Source organism: Papaver somniferum, chromosome 8 (genome assembly GCF_003573695.1).
Source record: "Papaver somniferum cultivar HN1 chromosome 8, ASM357369v1, whole genome shotgun sequence".
In the NCBI taxonomy this organism is placed as follows: Eukaryota; Viridiplantae; Streptophyta; class Magnoliopsida; order Ranunculales; family Papaveraceae; genus Papaver; species Papaver somniferum.
In genome coordinates, this window is record NC_039365.1 from 137,440,994 (window position 1) to 137,456,832 (window position 15,839).

The following is a 15,839-nucleotide window of genomic DNA, read 5'->3' on the forward strand; positions in this document are numbered from 1 at the left end:
ACGGTTGTCACAACCATGATGATCCGTTGGATTTAATTGGACATGTAATGGTTGCCAAGTTAAAACCACATCAAATGCAGATAGTGAGGTCTATGCGGATCCAAAAAGCGAGTGCGATCTTAAGTAAAATAAAGGCGGACGACCCCGACAACTTGTCTTCTTTTTCTACAATTAAGTCGGCCCTAGATACGATCAAAAGGACTGAATGGGATGGTAGAACGGTCATGCAACAATCGGAGTGGTTAGCGGAGTTACACGGCTACACCTTGAGAAGGGAAGAAAAGGATGGTATAGTGGTTCGTATTTTCTTGGCACATCCCGAAATGATCCAATTGGCTCAATGCTTTCATCAAATTTTGTTGATAGATGCTACTTATAAGACAAACAAGTATAACATGACGTTGTTGAACATTTCTTTCCATACTTCGGACAAAAACACGTTTACGATTGCATGGGGTTTAATGGATCATGAGAACAATGTGAGTTTCATTTGGATGTTGGAGACGTTGAGGTCCATTTATAACGGTGATAATTTTACAAGGGTTATTGTAACGGATAATGATCAAGCCTTAATGCATGCAATAGCGGTAGTGTTTCCGGAAGCCCAAAACTTGCAATGTACGTGGCACATTCAATGCAATCTCAAAACCAATTGCCATCATCATTTCCAAGCTAAAAGACCAAGGAAGGGTACCAAGAGGTCAAAGGAAGAGGATGAGCGCATTAGTAAATTAACCGTGGAAGAACGTAAGGAAGAGGATAGGTTATTTGAAGAAAAGTGGAAGGAGGATGGAATTATTTGGAAAATGTTCATGAAAGCATGGGACAAAATCGTTTGGTCGATGACCGAGGAAATTTACGAATGTAACTTGAAGAAATTTGAGGATGAATACGGCACAGACTACCCAAAACCGGTTGAGTATTGTAAGAAACAATGGTTAACGATTAAGGAGAGGTTTGTGTTTGCATGGACATATGAATATCGTAACTTCAAGAACGAGGCGACAAGCATTGCGGAGGGGTCTCATGGTCGACTAAAGAAAATACTAATTGGTAGTCAAAATGGAGTTGTGTCGATCCAAGAAGCAATCCATGAATTCACCAATCGTGATCTCGTAAAGATTAGGAAATGTATGCAATTTAGTGTACACCAATTCCCGATGGAACATATTAAGGAAAAATTGCTTCTAAGGGGAGTTCATAAAGTTTCAAGATGGGCAATAAATCGCATGATGAAATAATTGAAGTTATATAAAACTTATGATGACGAGAATACGGTTTGTGTTTGCAAGGATATGATAGGTATTGGACTCCCGTGTCGTCATAAGTTGGGTAGGTATGTTGAAGTGATTGACATCAATGATATTCATCCATTTTGGAAGCAATTAAATTTCACTCCGAACACCCCGGTAGTTGATGGTCCGTCTTTCTTTGAGTCAGAATTGTGTGCACGAATAGCCGAGCGTTACGCTACATCAAACGGCACCAAAAAGCAAATATTGATGCATAATTTGGAGGAATCCCTTCACCCTTGTTTAAGGGAGGTTGATGAACCTATTAAGCAAAAGAACACCGGTAGGCTGAACACCGAAGTGTCGAGGACCATCCAAAGAAAAGAGTTGAAGGAGTATTTGTCTAATAAAAGAATATTGTCTAGGCACGAGCGTTCGGAAGCGGAATTTGAAGATGAGCCGGAACCTAAGAAAAGAAGTCGTCCAAGAAATGATCAAAGTGGACCAACCACCCGACAAGTAAGGCCAAAGATCTCTACAGAGCCTTCTCAAGTAAGTCAACCCAATGTTGGCGAAGAAGTTGTTGAGCAAATGAACGCCTCGCAACAAACCCAACCAATGGAAATTCTTACTATAAAAGAGGACAAAGGTACTCTTCGTTGCCCTAGAGATCTTAATGGAAGACCAAATCGATCCACGTATACAATATACAAAGAGTATTTGGAACAACTCCCTCCACTTATCATTCCATTTGTTTTGTCGACTGACGAGGTTGATGGGGATGGAAATTGTGGGTTTCACGTTGCTACAGAACAAATGGGTTACTTTAGAGAGGCGGATATCGAAGATGTCACCCAATGCCAATATTTAAGAAATAAGATGGCGGTACAACTAGTGAAGGACAAGGGTTTTTATATGGAGATGATGAGGCGAGGAGATAGATACGACAAAGAACAAGAGTTCAAAGACTTAGTTGCGCGTGTGAAGTGCCGAAAGGGATTGAAGACAATCGGATCCAAGTATTGGATGACAATGCCTAAATTTGGATATCTCCTAGCGGACGTTTTGAATTGCGTGGTACATTTCTTTGTTCCTCCTATGTATGGACTTAGCATGACGTTTGCACCCACAAGAACGGCTTGCGACGAGTCGGTTAAAGATAGAAGAATCGTAATGGCATTTGTGAATGAAATGCATTTTATCGGTTTAAGAGTAAAGAAAGATTGTCCGTTACCTCCGTTGAGTAAGTGGCACGATTACTTCCCGATGAACCATTGCAAGGATTGGGTGAAACAATATGAGTCCAACATGGTTGATTGGGATCGCGTTATGGACAAAAACTTTCCCGCTGAGTTACTCGAATTGATCCCCTCGGATGATGACGATGTTTGATCGTTTTTTTTTCGAACATGTAATTTGTACAAGTTTTTTGGAATTTTTTTGTGAAGGTATATGATTTAATCAGTCGCAATATTATAATCGGTTGGTAATGATACACATTTTGATTCCGAATGTAGGAATCGGGCTCTTTGATACACGTTTTGATTCCGAATATTATAATCGGTTGGTAATGATACACGTTTTGATTCTGAATATTATAATCGGTAGAACTCTTAAATATCTATCTACCGATTTGGTGAGTATTTCGAGGCACGGCTATAATTTTTTTTTGAAACTATGTAATCGGAACAACAGTATTATAACACTTCAATCCGATTAATCATATTCGGGAGTTCCATATTTTATCAAACCGCCGATTAATATTAAAATTTTGAATTTACAGCACTCAAACATCACATGTTATTCTTTTTCCCCAGTCTGAGATGCAACAATCAACGCGGCTTTGAAATGTAGAAACGACTCTCCTCTCCACTTGGAATAAGCATCTTGTGCCGCAAACCTGTCGTCTTTGTGCCTAGCAAGAATATGGTTGTACTCGGTGCACAATTTTATAACATGGTGCACCCTTGAAGAAACATGGGATGGTTCATAATTGTGGCGTGGCTTCTTGTACTTACCAACAAAAGGACCCAATGAAACGTTAGTCCAAAATATACGATCGTCCTGCTGTTCTTTGGGTAGATCTTTCACAATGTAATAATTTTTATCCATTCGGTCTCTTCCTCAACTTGTTTTAATCTTTCTCTATGATGAAATTGTTCTTCACCTCGCTTCTTAGCCTTGATTTCCTCTTCCTCCTCCTTCGTTGCCACTAACGATGGTTTAATTTTTTTGAGTTGTTTGTTCCTTTTTTGTATTTCTTCTTCCATTGTTGCAATTGATGTAGTTGTTCGCTTGCATCTTCGAAGTATGTTGTCGATTGATGATGGACTTTCCATTGAAAAGGTTTTTCATTCTTATTTTTTACTCAATAATAACTGAGAGGGGTTACCCTCCTTATATAGATTAGAGTTCCAACGGCTCTAATTTTTGAAAATATGGCCGTTGAGGTTTCGTATCAATGATGCACCACAATCGGTTGCTAACGATACACGTATTCCCTCCGAACAAGACATTCGGTAGCGAACTTAAATTTTTATCTACCGATTAAGTTGGTATTTCTAAAAACGACTATATTATTCGGAGGATAATTTTTTTTTGTAAAGTCCCGAATGTACGATGGCCCAAAAATCAGAATTTGGGAAAAACTGATACTTTTCAAAGTAATCGGAAGTTAACTTAGTTACCCAAACTTCCGAATATGGGTTGTCTAACAACACAAATCATTGTCATTTGAACTTGTCTAACTTAGTTACCCAAACTTCCGAATGTACAACACAAATCATTGTCATTTATCCGCTCTTCTTTACTTTGCGACCGTGACTACCTCCCAGTCCTGCACGACCACGGGTTTGAGCACCTTCAGTTGGAGCAGCTTCAGTTGGAGCAATATCCTTCTTTACACCATCTTTTCCTTTTTTGGCTTTTTGGGTACCACTTGGTTGTCCTTCTTCTTCTACTCTTGGCACTGGATCCACTGGTTCAATTTCATGGTGGGGTGTAACTTGTGGAGCAGTTGGTTCTGCACTTTGTTGAGCGGCTTTTTCAACACTTGGTTGCACCCCTTGTTCACTGCCTTGTTGTTCTACACTTTGTTCAGCACTTGGTTGCACTCCTTGTTGACTGCTTTGTTCTTGTAAGCTTTGTTGAGCACTTGAATTATCTTTGGCACTCCTTTCCCTCCTAGCACTAGCTGTCACTTTCTTCCTCCTTTCTCGGCTTTGTCTAAACAACAAAGAAAGGAAAAATATTTACAAACTATACAATCGGAAGACAAAGTATGGAAATATAACCCGAATGTACACATTCGGACGTAAAAAGAAACATATTGTTCACGAATACAAAACAATCGAGAGCTAACTAAACATATTTACAACCGAATATGCATCAATTGGAGTTCAGAAGCTCTAAATTTTTCATCCTACACAATCGGAAGCAAAAGTACAAAACTATAACCCGAATAAACAAATTCGGAAGTAAGAAGACACATATTTTTCCCGAATGAAAAACAATCGGAATATAACTAAACATGTTTACAACCGAATATTCATCAACTGGAGTTCAGAAACTCTAAAATTTTATCCTACACAATCGGAGGTATAAAACATTATATTGTCTTCCGAATAAATACTGGCCCCAAAATGGGATTTTTCCTATATCAGAAAATTTGAGATTTTTTCTATATATATATATATATATATATATATATATATATATATATATATATATATATATATATTCGGTAGTGAGTGTACTTCCGAATACTGTGTGTCTACTTAAATATATTCGGGAGCCAACAAATTCATTAAACTACCGATTATTACCAGTTTGTATCCAGGAAGATATGGCCAACATTATTCGGCCGATAACCATCAAATATTTCTCCCGAATACTGTCGATGTTCTTGAGAAATGAAGAACACGACTACATTCGGAAGTAAATAAGCATGAATATCGCCCGAATCTGGATAAATAACCGAAAACCCTAGAAATTTTTTTTCTCGATTCGTCGAATTAAAGCGAAATAAACCCCAAAAATGATAGATTCTTACCTAATTGGGGCCATTTGAAGTTGACGAAGTGTTTGACTATCGGAATCGCCACCACCAACTACATCGACGGGTACTTCTTCTTCGCGTTCTTCGCGTTCTTCTTCATTTGCAGCAAGAATTTCTTTATTTCTTGCTAAAATCCCAATCTTTGGATCGATACCCCGAGCAACGTTTTTGGTTCTAGGTCTGTGGGTTTCATTTCCCTTATCCATTGTTTTATAAACGAATCGACGATGTTTTGATTTTACGATTCGCGGCGATGTTTCGGTTGAACACAAGAACGAGGGAAAAAAAAAATTTCTTCCACAATCGGAAGATAATATGAAACTGGAAGAAGAAGAGTTGAAATGAGTAGAATTTTTTTTGATTTGGTTTTTATACAGTTTTACCAGAAGGGCATTTATGTAACTTCAATATCATATAGGGTACCCCTTAACTAGAGTCTTTGGCTGGGTATAAATTGATGGCCCCTAAAAACGCGAGTGAAAAAAAAGTGAATTTTTGGTCTATATAAATTACTATAGTTTAATTAGAACCCACAATTGGAGGATACCACCACAAATTGGGAGATACAAAAAGAAAACATTATGAAGTAATTTGAAAACTCCTTATCCAATTTTTTTTTTGGTAATTACTCTAGAGTATGCCCCAAATGTGTGAAGATCAAACTTTAGATTTTTTTTTTGTTTGTTTGTTTTTGAAATAACCAAAATAAGTGACAAGAGATCCTATTATGTTAATAAAAAATAATTATGCAGGACGATCTTGACTCGCGTCCATTCAGGTACATACTGTAAAGCACAACACACAAATAGTTGCAGGTTACCAACTGTTGGACTTTCATCATACTTCTAAACAATTCTAGCATGAACAACAGGATCTAGGATCATCATGTTTGCTACTAATTTAATTTCAAGAAGACAAGTTGTATGACATACCTGGTTAAAACATGAACATGATCAGAATCTTCCATTCCATGAACTACAACATCAAAGTTATGAGGATAAATTTTATTCCTCTCACCACTCTTCCTAGTTGCTAACTTTAGTGATGGTGTTTAGGCAACAATTCTCTCATGTGGCAAGGAATAGGTTAACACCTCAAGTGGCTATATATAGTTACAACTTTCTTCCCATCAAAGAAAACTTGAGATTAAACTATATTTTCATAGCCCGACATTCTCGAATCTTCTTTGAAGAGCATTCACACTAGTTTGTCGCCATTGATGAAGATTCTAGTTAACCCAAATGGATACTGCTCCAGGGATCAAACCTAAAGTTTTCAGTCTAACTGCACATCCAAGGACAAGTAGACAAGATAAAGGAACATGAAAAGTGAACAGCATAGCAACATTAGTCCATTCTTCCCTTCAATGTTGATTCTCTCATTTCAGTTGGTGTGACCAGATGGACATGATTTCTCCAACCACTCAAACAATAACAATCTACTGATGCATGCAATTCTTTTGATTTTATTTTTTAGTGTTAGTATTCTGTCGGCATTGTACTCAACAAAAGATTATATCAACTAGGACTGTCGGCATTGGGTTCATCCATAAAACAATGCCGATAATACTGCAGGTATTGCATTCATATGGAAACCAATGCCGATTGTTACAGTGAAAACCAATCTCTATCCATATTATTACTTTCATGGATTAGTTTCATTACGGAAGTGATAACAGAGATCTCAAATCTAATCAATCTAATTACATAAAAGGGGTATAGGGATAAACCTAAGTTAAAGGAGTAATCATACATGAGCGGACATAAGTTGTTTATTAGCCATTATAATTTTAGGGGAACTAACTACGTTCATTCCCCGTGTACCCACATCTGATACTTTAGGTTTCTTCTCTTCCTCCATTACTTGATTCGTCATTTAAACCTAAACAAAAAAGAAACAAAAAAAATCTTTAAAACTATGAAGAAGATGAAAATACCCCTTTAATCAAAATCCATCCCCATATAATCGTGAATATCCCCAATTTGTGGTAGTATCTCCCAATTGTGGATTCTTTAATTAGATTATTATGGTTAGAGGTAAATTAGTTATTGATTTAGTCTTGAGCTAGGTTTAGGTTAATTTAGTAAGGGGTAACTTAGTCAATTACTAACACTAAGACACCCCTTATCACCCAACACAATATGGGCAAATAACTTAAGGGTCCCTCAAAAATAGGTTGGTCCCAGAAAATCCTATATGTTGTGTGAACAAGTCTTGTATGGTGTGGTCCACCATTTTCACTCGAGCAAAATCCAGAGAATTCTGGACAGTATCACCTCCTTTGACCATTCAATGATAAGATCATTTGAATTTATTTAACCATTGAAGATTTTTAATTTTACAAGGCACATGTACTTATCTTGTTTTAACCGACTCAAAGTTAGAGGCTATAAATAGCCGAGTGGTCCTCCCACTTTGTAATGTAATATAACTTGAGAAGAAGTAATAAAACTCCTTTCACCCCATTTCTCTTTTCTCATTTCTAAGTTAGTGGTTCGTCCATGCAGTACTTTAAGCCAAAATAGTTAATTAAATGTTCACATTTAAGCCAAGTTAATTAATTAGTGATATTTTTTTGACAAAAAGGGCAAAATATATAAAAGAATCGGAATGTCACCAAAAAAGTGACATATGATAGCAAAATTACATGGAAGAGTGCATCACAGCATTCCAATTACATAACAATGTAGACAATTGAAAACCAGCAAATAATTGAGACTTTATATCCCAATTAAACATCAAACATTTTACACCCGAAATCAGTTGATCCAAATCCTTCTTCCTATGATTATGAATTCTTGCATTCCTCTCATTCCAAACACACCACCAAATGGAAAATGGCAAGATACTCCAGCTTTTGTTTTTTCTGTTTCTAGCTCTCCTTCTACACTTATCTCTCTATTCCCATATGTTGGTCTTCACATTTCTAGATAGCACCCAATTGATATCAAAACTTTTCAGAAAATAAGACCAGATATCAAAAACAAACTTACAGTGGAGGAAGAGGTGCTCATTTGTCTCCAAGCAATCATCACAGAAGATACAATTTGGATTTTGCGCAATCCCAACATTAAAAAGATAATACAAAGTGGGAGCACCATTAAAACATAAAGTCTAGACAAAGAAAGAGACCTTTAATGGCACATTTGAGTTCCACAGCTGCTTGTCAGGGAAGGTTAACAGACCACCAGTCTCAAGGGCAGCATATGCATTAGCTACTGAAAAGTCTTCTCCATAGCGTCATTGTCTTGAATCCTCATTCACAAGCCGGGAAGGGTCACCAATAATCTGTAATAAGTTTGCCACCTCCAACATCTCTTGATCATTTAAATTCCTAGAGAAATTTAAAATCCAAGCACCTTCAGATGATATCAATTCACTTATCAATGCATGTTTCTGTCTTGCAATAACAAAGAGAGAAGGAAAGAGCTGCTTCAGAGGGAATTCTCCAATCCACACATCATCCCAGAAGTACATACACGCACCAGAACCAATATTCAACACAGTACCAGCTTTTACAAACTCTCTAGCTTTCAAGATTCCTTTCCACACACTATGACAGATAGAGTTTCTTGTCAAAGCAGGCAGAAAAGCATCTTCCGCACCTCCAAATTTTTGGTTTATAATTCTTCTCCATAGAGAAAATTTCTCTGAGCCATATCTCCAAATCCAGTGTAAAGCCTTGTTCATCAACTACAATTTCTTAATCCCAATACCTCCTCTATATTTTGGCAGAGTAGTTCTTGACCAAGACACCCAACTCCTCTTTTTTGTAGAAATATTTGAACCCCAAAGAAAATTCCTCATGATTTTCTCAATTTCTTTAGAAACAGACACAGGCATTTGAAACATTGTCAAATAATATACTGGCAGACTTGAAAGCACACTTTGAATTATTATCACCCTTTGGCCTTTAGATAAATATCTTATTTTCTAGCTAGAAAGTTTTTGCTGAAGTCTATGAATGATATCATTCCAAATGATTTTATTCTTAGACTTGCTACCAAGAGGAATTCATAGGTAATTGAGTCACAGAACAACCAAAAATATCAGCACAACTCTCTGCATTATGTAACTAACCTAATCCCACAATAGTACTTTTTCTATAATTAACCTTAAGACCAGATATAATCTCAAAGGCCATTTAAATATTTCTCAAATTTTGAATTTGAGATTCTTCATCTTTGAGAAACACAATCAAATCATCTGTAAATTGAAGATGAGTGATTAAAGTACCTTGTTGGGAGACAAAAAAAAACAGTTATAAGACCTTCCTCTGCAGCTTTTTTGATCAATAAAGAGAGCACCTCAGCTACCAAAATAAATAAGAAGGGTGAAATAGGATCACCTTTCCTGATTCCTTTATGACTCTTAAACAATTCAGTTGCTTCACCTTTCAATAAAACTGCAAATCTTGGATTAGAAATGCATCATTTAATCCATGATCTCCACTTCATCCCAAAACTAAACCTTGCAAGAGTAATATCCACACAGTTCCAATTCACATTATCAAATGCTTTATCAAAATCTACTTTGCAAATTAAACCTGTATCATGTTGTCTCAATTTTGAGTCAATAAGCTCAGAAGCAATAAGAATGTTATCTTGAATCTGCCTCCCCTGTATGAAAGCCCCTTGATAATCAGATATTATAGATGGAAGCACCAATTTCATTCTCTCAGCGAGCAATTTAGATATTATCTTATAAACACTACCAATTAAACTGATAGGTCTAAAATTATGTAGAGACACAGCTCCATTGCACTTGGGGATGAGAGTTAAATTAGTGCAATTTATCCTCAAATCCAACATACAAGTATCCTCAAATTCCTTCACTACCAACATTAAGTCCTTCTTAATCACACTCCAAGCAGATTTATAGAACTCCATAGTAAAACCATCTGGACCAGGACTTTTATTGGATCCAAAATGTTGAATAACATATTGAACTTCTTCTTCAGAAAATGGTTTCTCCAGATTAATACTATCACTAACTGAAATTGTAGGCATAACAAGATGATCAAAACCTGGTCTCATATTATATTTTTTAGTGAATAAAGAAGAATAAAAATTCCTTGCTTCAGTAGCAATCTGCTTTTTATCATAAGTTAAAACACCATCCACTGAAAGGCAAGAAATAGTGTTGCATTTATATTTGAAGCTTGCTAGCTGATGCAAATAAGCCGAATTGATTTCTCCCTCTTTAGCCCATTTTTCTTTTGCTCTCTGATTTGCTTTTCTAGCTATATTCATTGCAACAGAAGAATGTTGGAGCTTAGCTTGTTCTCTTTCCACTATCTCTTCATAAGATAGACCCATAACTTCTTCAAGAGAATCCATGACATCAATGGTGAGTTCTAAATTATCCAGCTGAGTCTGAAGATTACCAAAAGTATCCCTTTGCCAAGCTTTAATGAAAGGTTTTATAGCCTGTAGCTTCTTAGCAAAAATGAAGCTGGGTTTACCATTAAAGACAAGAGAATCCCACCATATTTTCTAGGTTATTGAGAAACTCAGGATGAAGTAATATGGAATTATCCAACCTAAAAGGGGATTTAATCTTGTCACCTGAGTCACAACACAGTAAAATTGGGGTATGATCTGAAACTGGTCTTCTAAGTCTCATCTGAATAGGTGCAGGGCAATGCTCATTAAAATTAGGAGATAAGAGGAATCTATCTAACCTGATCAGCAGTGGTTGTTGTTGAGAATTTGTACAAGTAAACCTCCCTCCAGCCAATGGTAAGTCAATTAAAGAGAATCTGTTAACAAAAGCTCTAAAAGATCTTCTATTCCTCAAAGCACCACCAGGAATATTTCTTTCATCAGAAGACAGAATTGCATTAAAATCTCCCCCAATTAGCCAAGAATCATCAAATAGAATTCGTATATCTCTTAACTCTTGCCAGAACTGATTATAATAACCTGAATCTAAAGCCCCATAAACAGATGTAAACAACCAAACAAAATTATCAGAAGCATTTCTGAATTTGATTGAAACCGAAAATGCACCTATCAAATGATCTTCCATGTGAATAATGCCTTCTTTCCACATGACAATAATACCTCCTGAAGCACCTTCTGAAGCTAAGTATATGTAGTTACATCTAGTGCTTCCCCACAGAGAACGAATAAGATTATCATCAACCCTTTCAGTCTTGGATTCATGAATTGTACAAATTGTGGGATTATTTTTCCAAATTGCATTTCGGATTGCAATTATCTTTGAATCATTCCCCAAACCCCTAATGTTCCAACTCATTATCTTATGATCCATTATCCTCTAAGTAATCCCTAGAAACAATTGGATTGAAATCTGATTCCAGTTCCAAGTTTTCATAATCAAAAGTACATTGGACTGCTTCAATTTGATCATCATCATTCTGCAAAGGAAGAGTATCATTAACTTCATCAGGTTCAAGAGCTCCTAATCCATCATCATCTTCTTTAGAGGAATTTCCATATCCAACACCGGTCTAGAATCTCTGATAATGAGTTCCTTACAGATTAATCTCATGTTTGGAAGCTCAGTAGAGATACCCAATCTCTTATAGAAACTTATTTGAGCATCAATTTTATCACTCAAATCTATATTAGTGAATTCTGAGTCAACTGGAAGCAAGTGAAGTGAGCTAGAGATGGACGATATTGGAGTGTTTATCTTTGAACTCAACACAGTTTGATAGTTATCCAATGAATTAACAGAAGATCTATCTTGAGAAGATAAAGTGCCATTCGCTCGCGACATCGAAGTAGATGTGTTATGCTCCACACTATTAAAATCCGGGTTTAGATTCATTGGATCATGGGAAGGAGTTCCCATCAAAATGGTAGGACCGAATTCTGCATTAGAAGACATCCCCCCTATCTGGACCATATCTTGATCCAACACACTAAAACGGTTCGGGTCATGGGCAGGAGTTCCCATCAAAATGGTAGAGCCGATACCCATAGCTAACACTCTCCCCATCTGGCCCATATCACGACCCGAACCTGTACCCGTTTTCTTCTTGCGAACCGTGACCCATAGGATACAAATTTCTCCACATGGCTCAGAGTTTGGTTCATTAGGCTTCGTTAGGTTATCCCTTAGCTGAGTAGCAGCTACTCTCCTCCAAACCTTATTTAACTTCTTTACCTCCGAGTTTGTAGTAGAAGAAGAATTTGAATTTGAATTAACCATATTTCCCGGCGTTGATTTAGTCTTGGATGGAATAGAAGCCGAAATCGCCGGACTAGAATTATGAGTTGACGATGTTGACTGAGAAGATATTTTGCACTGATTATCCTCCTCATTGACCACCATTGATTTGATCCTATGATGATCATGATGAGACTGTTGATAATCATCCAATCGATCTTTAAGCCACTCGATACTCAACCAATGATCTTGAAAATTCACGGCCACTGGGATTTTACTGAGATCAGTTAAGACTTTTAATTTGCAACAATTCAATTTTTCAAGATTAAGAGTAAAAGTATGTATGTCAACTAGCTTACTCCAAGAAGAAACAATTGAATGAAAAGAACGTGAATTCCACAAATTTAATGGCAAACCACGAATTCCTAACCAATGTTCTTTATCCAAGTTTTTTGCCTTCGTGAGGAGGGCATCTTCAGAATTCCAATGACTCAGTTAAAGTTTGGATTTAGCAATATTAAAGATCTTATATTCTCTGAAATACTCGAATAACTCTCTTGATCTTGCGTCAAAAAAAGCCAATTTTCCGTTGATACATCGAAGGTTTAGTTTACCAGACCAATTGAATTTCTTCATCAAGCCTACATAGATTTTATTCCAGCCAGAATGAAAATTTAGAATCTTCACTGCAATACCAAAATCTCCAATTGATTTCATCTGCCAATAATTAGTATTGTCCTCCAGCTCTGGAAACTCAGTCTCCCCCATGATGAAATCCTTATTTTGAATTTTAGATGGAAACATCGAAGCCCAAAAGGAATTCCAATTTGCACCTTCAACACCTGACGAGATACAAACAAATCTTTGTCTTGTATCGTTTTCCGGATCAAAACTGGAAACTTTAAGGAAATACCCATAACTGTTTGATTGCATCTCAATCAGTAAAACAACCTGATCAAATCTACGAGTCCATTTAAGTGGTTTGCCAGATAACGAATTGATGGCTTCCAAAGTTACCTCATGAATCCAATTAAAAGCATCCTCAGGTACCAAAATCCAATTATTAACTCCTTTGAATCTCTCCAAAACCTTAAGAATTCTTCTTTTTCCTTAGTAATCCAAGAGAGCTCAAACGATTTTGATTTAAGGAGTATCGTCGAAGAAGAGGACATGAATAAAATTGAAAAACAGTAAAAAATATAAAATAAAAATGGTTAATGAAACTGTACCATCCAATAAATCCCGACCCCAAGGGGAAGGATCAAAGATCCGTCCTTGGACAATGGAGAAGTTCAGAATAGCACACTTCTACAGTGATTTGATCACCAGGATCAAAACGAGTAGAAGGCTGAGTTCATCAGAGGTGATCGCCATTTTTTGGTTTCTCCAGGAAATTCGGAGAAAAGAGAGAATCTTGCAAATCCTTTCAGTGCAGAAGAGTTCATTAAGTAGTGATTGCATAACACGTTATCAGCACGAATTGCTCGTTAATGAGTATTGGGTTATCGGTTCGTTCGTTGTATTTGTTGGAAGGAATCTGGTGAAGAACGAATATGACCGAAACATGTCTCCGATTGTTAAACCCATCAAAGAAGAGATACTTACTTCACCAATAATATACGTGTGAAGTTCTTTTATCTCGCTGAGAGAGAAAGAAAAATCCCTTCTCCCTTTTTGCTCATTCTGTTTTCACTGATGTTTATAATTTTGAGTTTTAATTGCCTTTAATTTGTACTTGTTACATGGAAGGAATCAATCAACTAAGCAAGGAATTATCAAAAGGCAAGTGGAAAGTTGTAGTCACTAGCAGTAACCACATAGAGTCGATTATTGGCTTCTCTATTTGTACGTGGTACCTGAATCAAGCTTGCAGTGGAAACAGAACCAAATACTAATAATTTTTGGTAAGCTTAAGTGGGGTCACCGATAAGAAAGGAAATGGTGAGAACTAAAGTTGTCGAATTTTAACAATTCTCTTTCTATTTATTGTGGTACTAACAGTTTAATACCGGTTGAGCGAGAAATTGCCTCCTATTTAGGGATGGCATATATTTGATTTTCTCAACTTTGATAATCTCCTTAAATTTTGAAATAATTCCACCAGAAGTTGGAATATCATGTGGCATGGTATGGATCGATACAAAAGGCGCGCTCCGCTACCCGACCGGTTTCTATCAGTGGTCCCTGAAGTGACCTTTAACTGATATTGAGACTATTTTTCCCATAAAGACTATATCCATGTGCACACTTGGAAATTGATATTTCGTCGACCCTGAAGGTGACGAAAATGGAGATTTGTTGTTTCTTTTAGTACCATATATGTTTATATTTTGTTTATTTTATTTACTTGTTTTGGAAATAATGGATTCCTGAAGCAGTCCATGAGACGTTGGCGACTCCAGAAGCAGTCCAACATGTAATTTGTGGTTTCCTGTAGTAATCCATATTAGGCTTTAGAAGTGGTCTATGGTTTCCAGGAATACGCCATAAAATTTTGGGTTCCCGAAGTAACCCATATTTACCAAATGTTTTTGTTGATGGCTCTACTATCTTTCTCTCGTCTATCTATACTAACGGATATGGATTCCTAAAATAATTTATCCATATTTAATATACAATGGAGATATTGGTCTCAAAGACAAGGGAACAATATACACAAATTTCCGAACCATTTTTATAACCTTGTAGAAGTTTTGGGAAATGTGAAATGTCATTTCAGGTTCGAATAATGTGATAGATGGCTCCGGAAGAGCGTGTATCATTCTGGTGGTATAAAAGTTACTACTATTGACGCCTTATATTATTTTAGAGTCCTGAAGAATCTATTTTGAAAATATTAGGCGTAACTACCTCCTTGAAATGAAGAATGAGCATTTTATGGAGTATTTTATTACTTCATATGTTTTGTGCCAGAAGCACATTACAGAGAAGCTTAATGCTCTCTTTTGTAGGGTGTGCCATATTAGGATTCGAACTTTCGAATCTCACATTGTCATTAACCAGAAGTTTAATGAATTTGAATTTTCATGCTTCGGCATGATAGATTTGGACACCCAAGTTCTACCAAGATGAGTACACAATACAAAATTCTCATAGACATCTTTTACAGAACCTGAAGCTTCTGTCGGATAAAGATGTAAATTATGTTGGTCGTTCCTTGAGACACCTATCCCTTTAATTAGCATTAACAATTGCATTATGGTAACTCATTGAATCACCCACATTCCTGCAGAGAGTTTATGGTGGCATTTGTAGGGATCCTACACTGTGGACATTTTTCAATACTTTACTGTATTGCAAGACGCATCTAAAATATGGTCTCTTGTTTATATTAACACGTAATTTCCAAACTGTTTGTGCAAATACTGTGGTTGCGCATCCATTTTTGGACTTTCCAATTAAGTCCATTT

General features: G+C 36.6%; 1 protein-coding gene and 1 long non-coding RNA gene across 2 annotated transcripts; both read right to left on the bottom strand.

Moving 5' to 3' along the window:
• Positions 1 to 5,772: 5,772 nt before the first annotated feature.
• Positions 5,773 to 6,343, bottom strand: LOC113303917. Its single transcript, XR_003337879.1, has 2 exons — positions 6,222 to 6,343; positions 5,773 to 6,074 (listed from the first exon to the last, which is right to left on the bottom strand). It is a non-coding gene; the product is annotated as an uncharacterized LOC113303917 (long non-coding RNA).
• Positions 6,344 to 8,529: 2,186 nt separating this feature from the next.
• On the bottom strand, positions 8,530 to 8,979 carry LOC113306088. The gene has a single exon (XM_026555070.1). The coding sequence runs from the start codon at positions 8,977 to 8,979 to the stop codon at positions 8,530 to 8,532; it is 450 nt and encodes a 149-aa protein (XP_026410855.1).
• Between the last annotated feature and the right edge of the window lie 6,860 nt (positions 8,980 to 15,839).

Coding starts and splice junctions, on each gene's coding strand:
- LOC113306088 (XM_026555070.1), bottom strand. CDS start 8,979: ATGAACAAGGCTTTACACTGGATTTGGAGATATGGCTCAGAGAAATTT.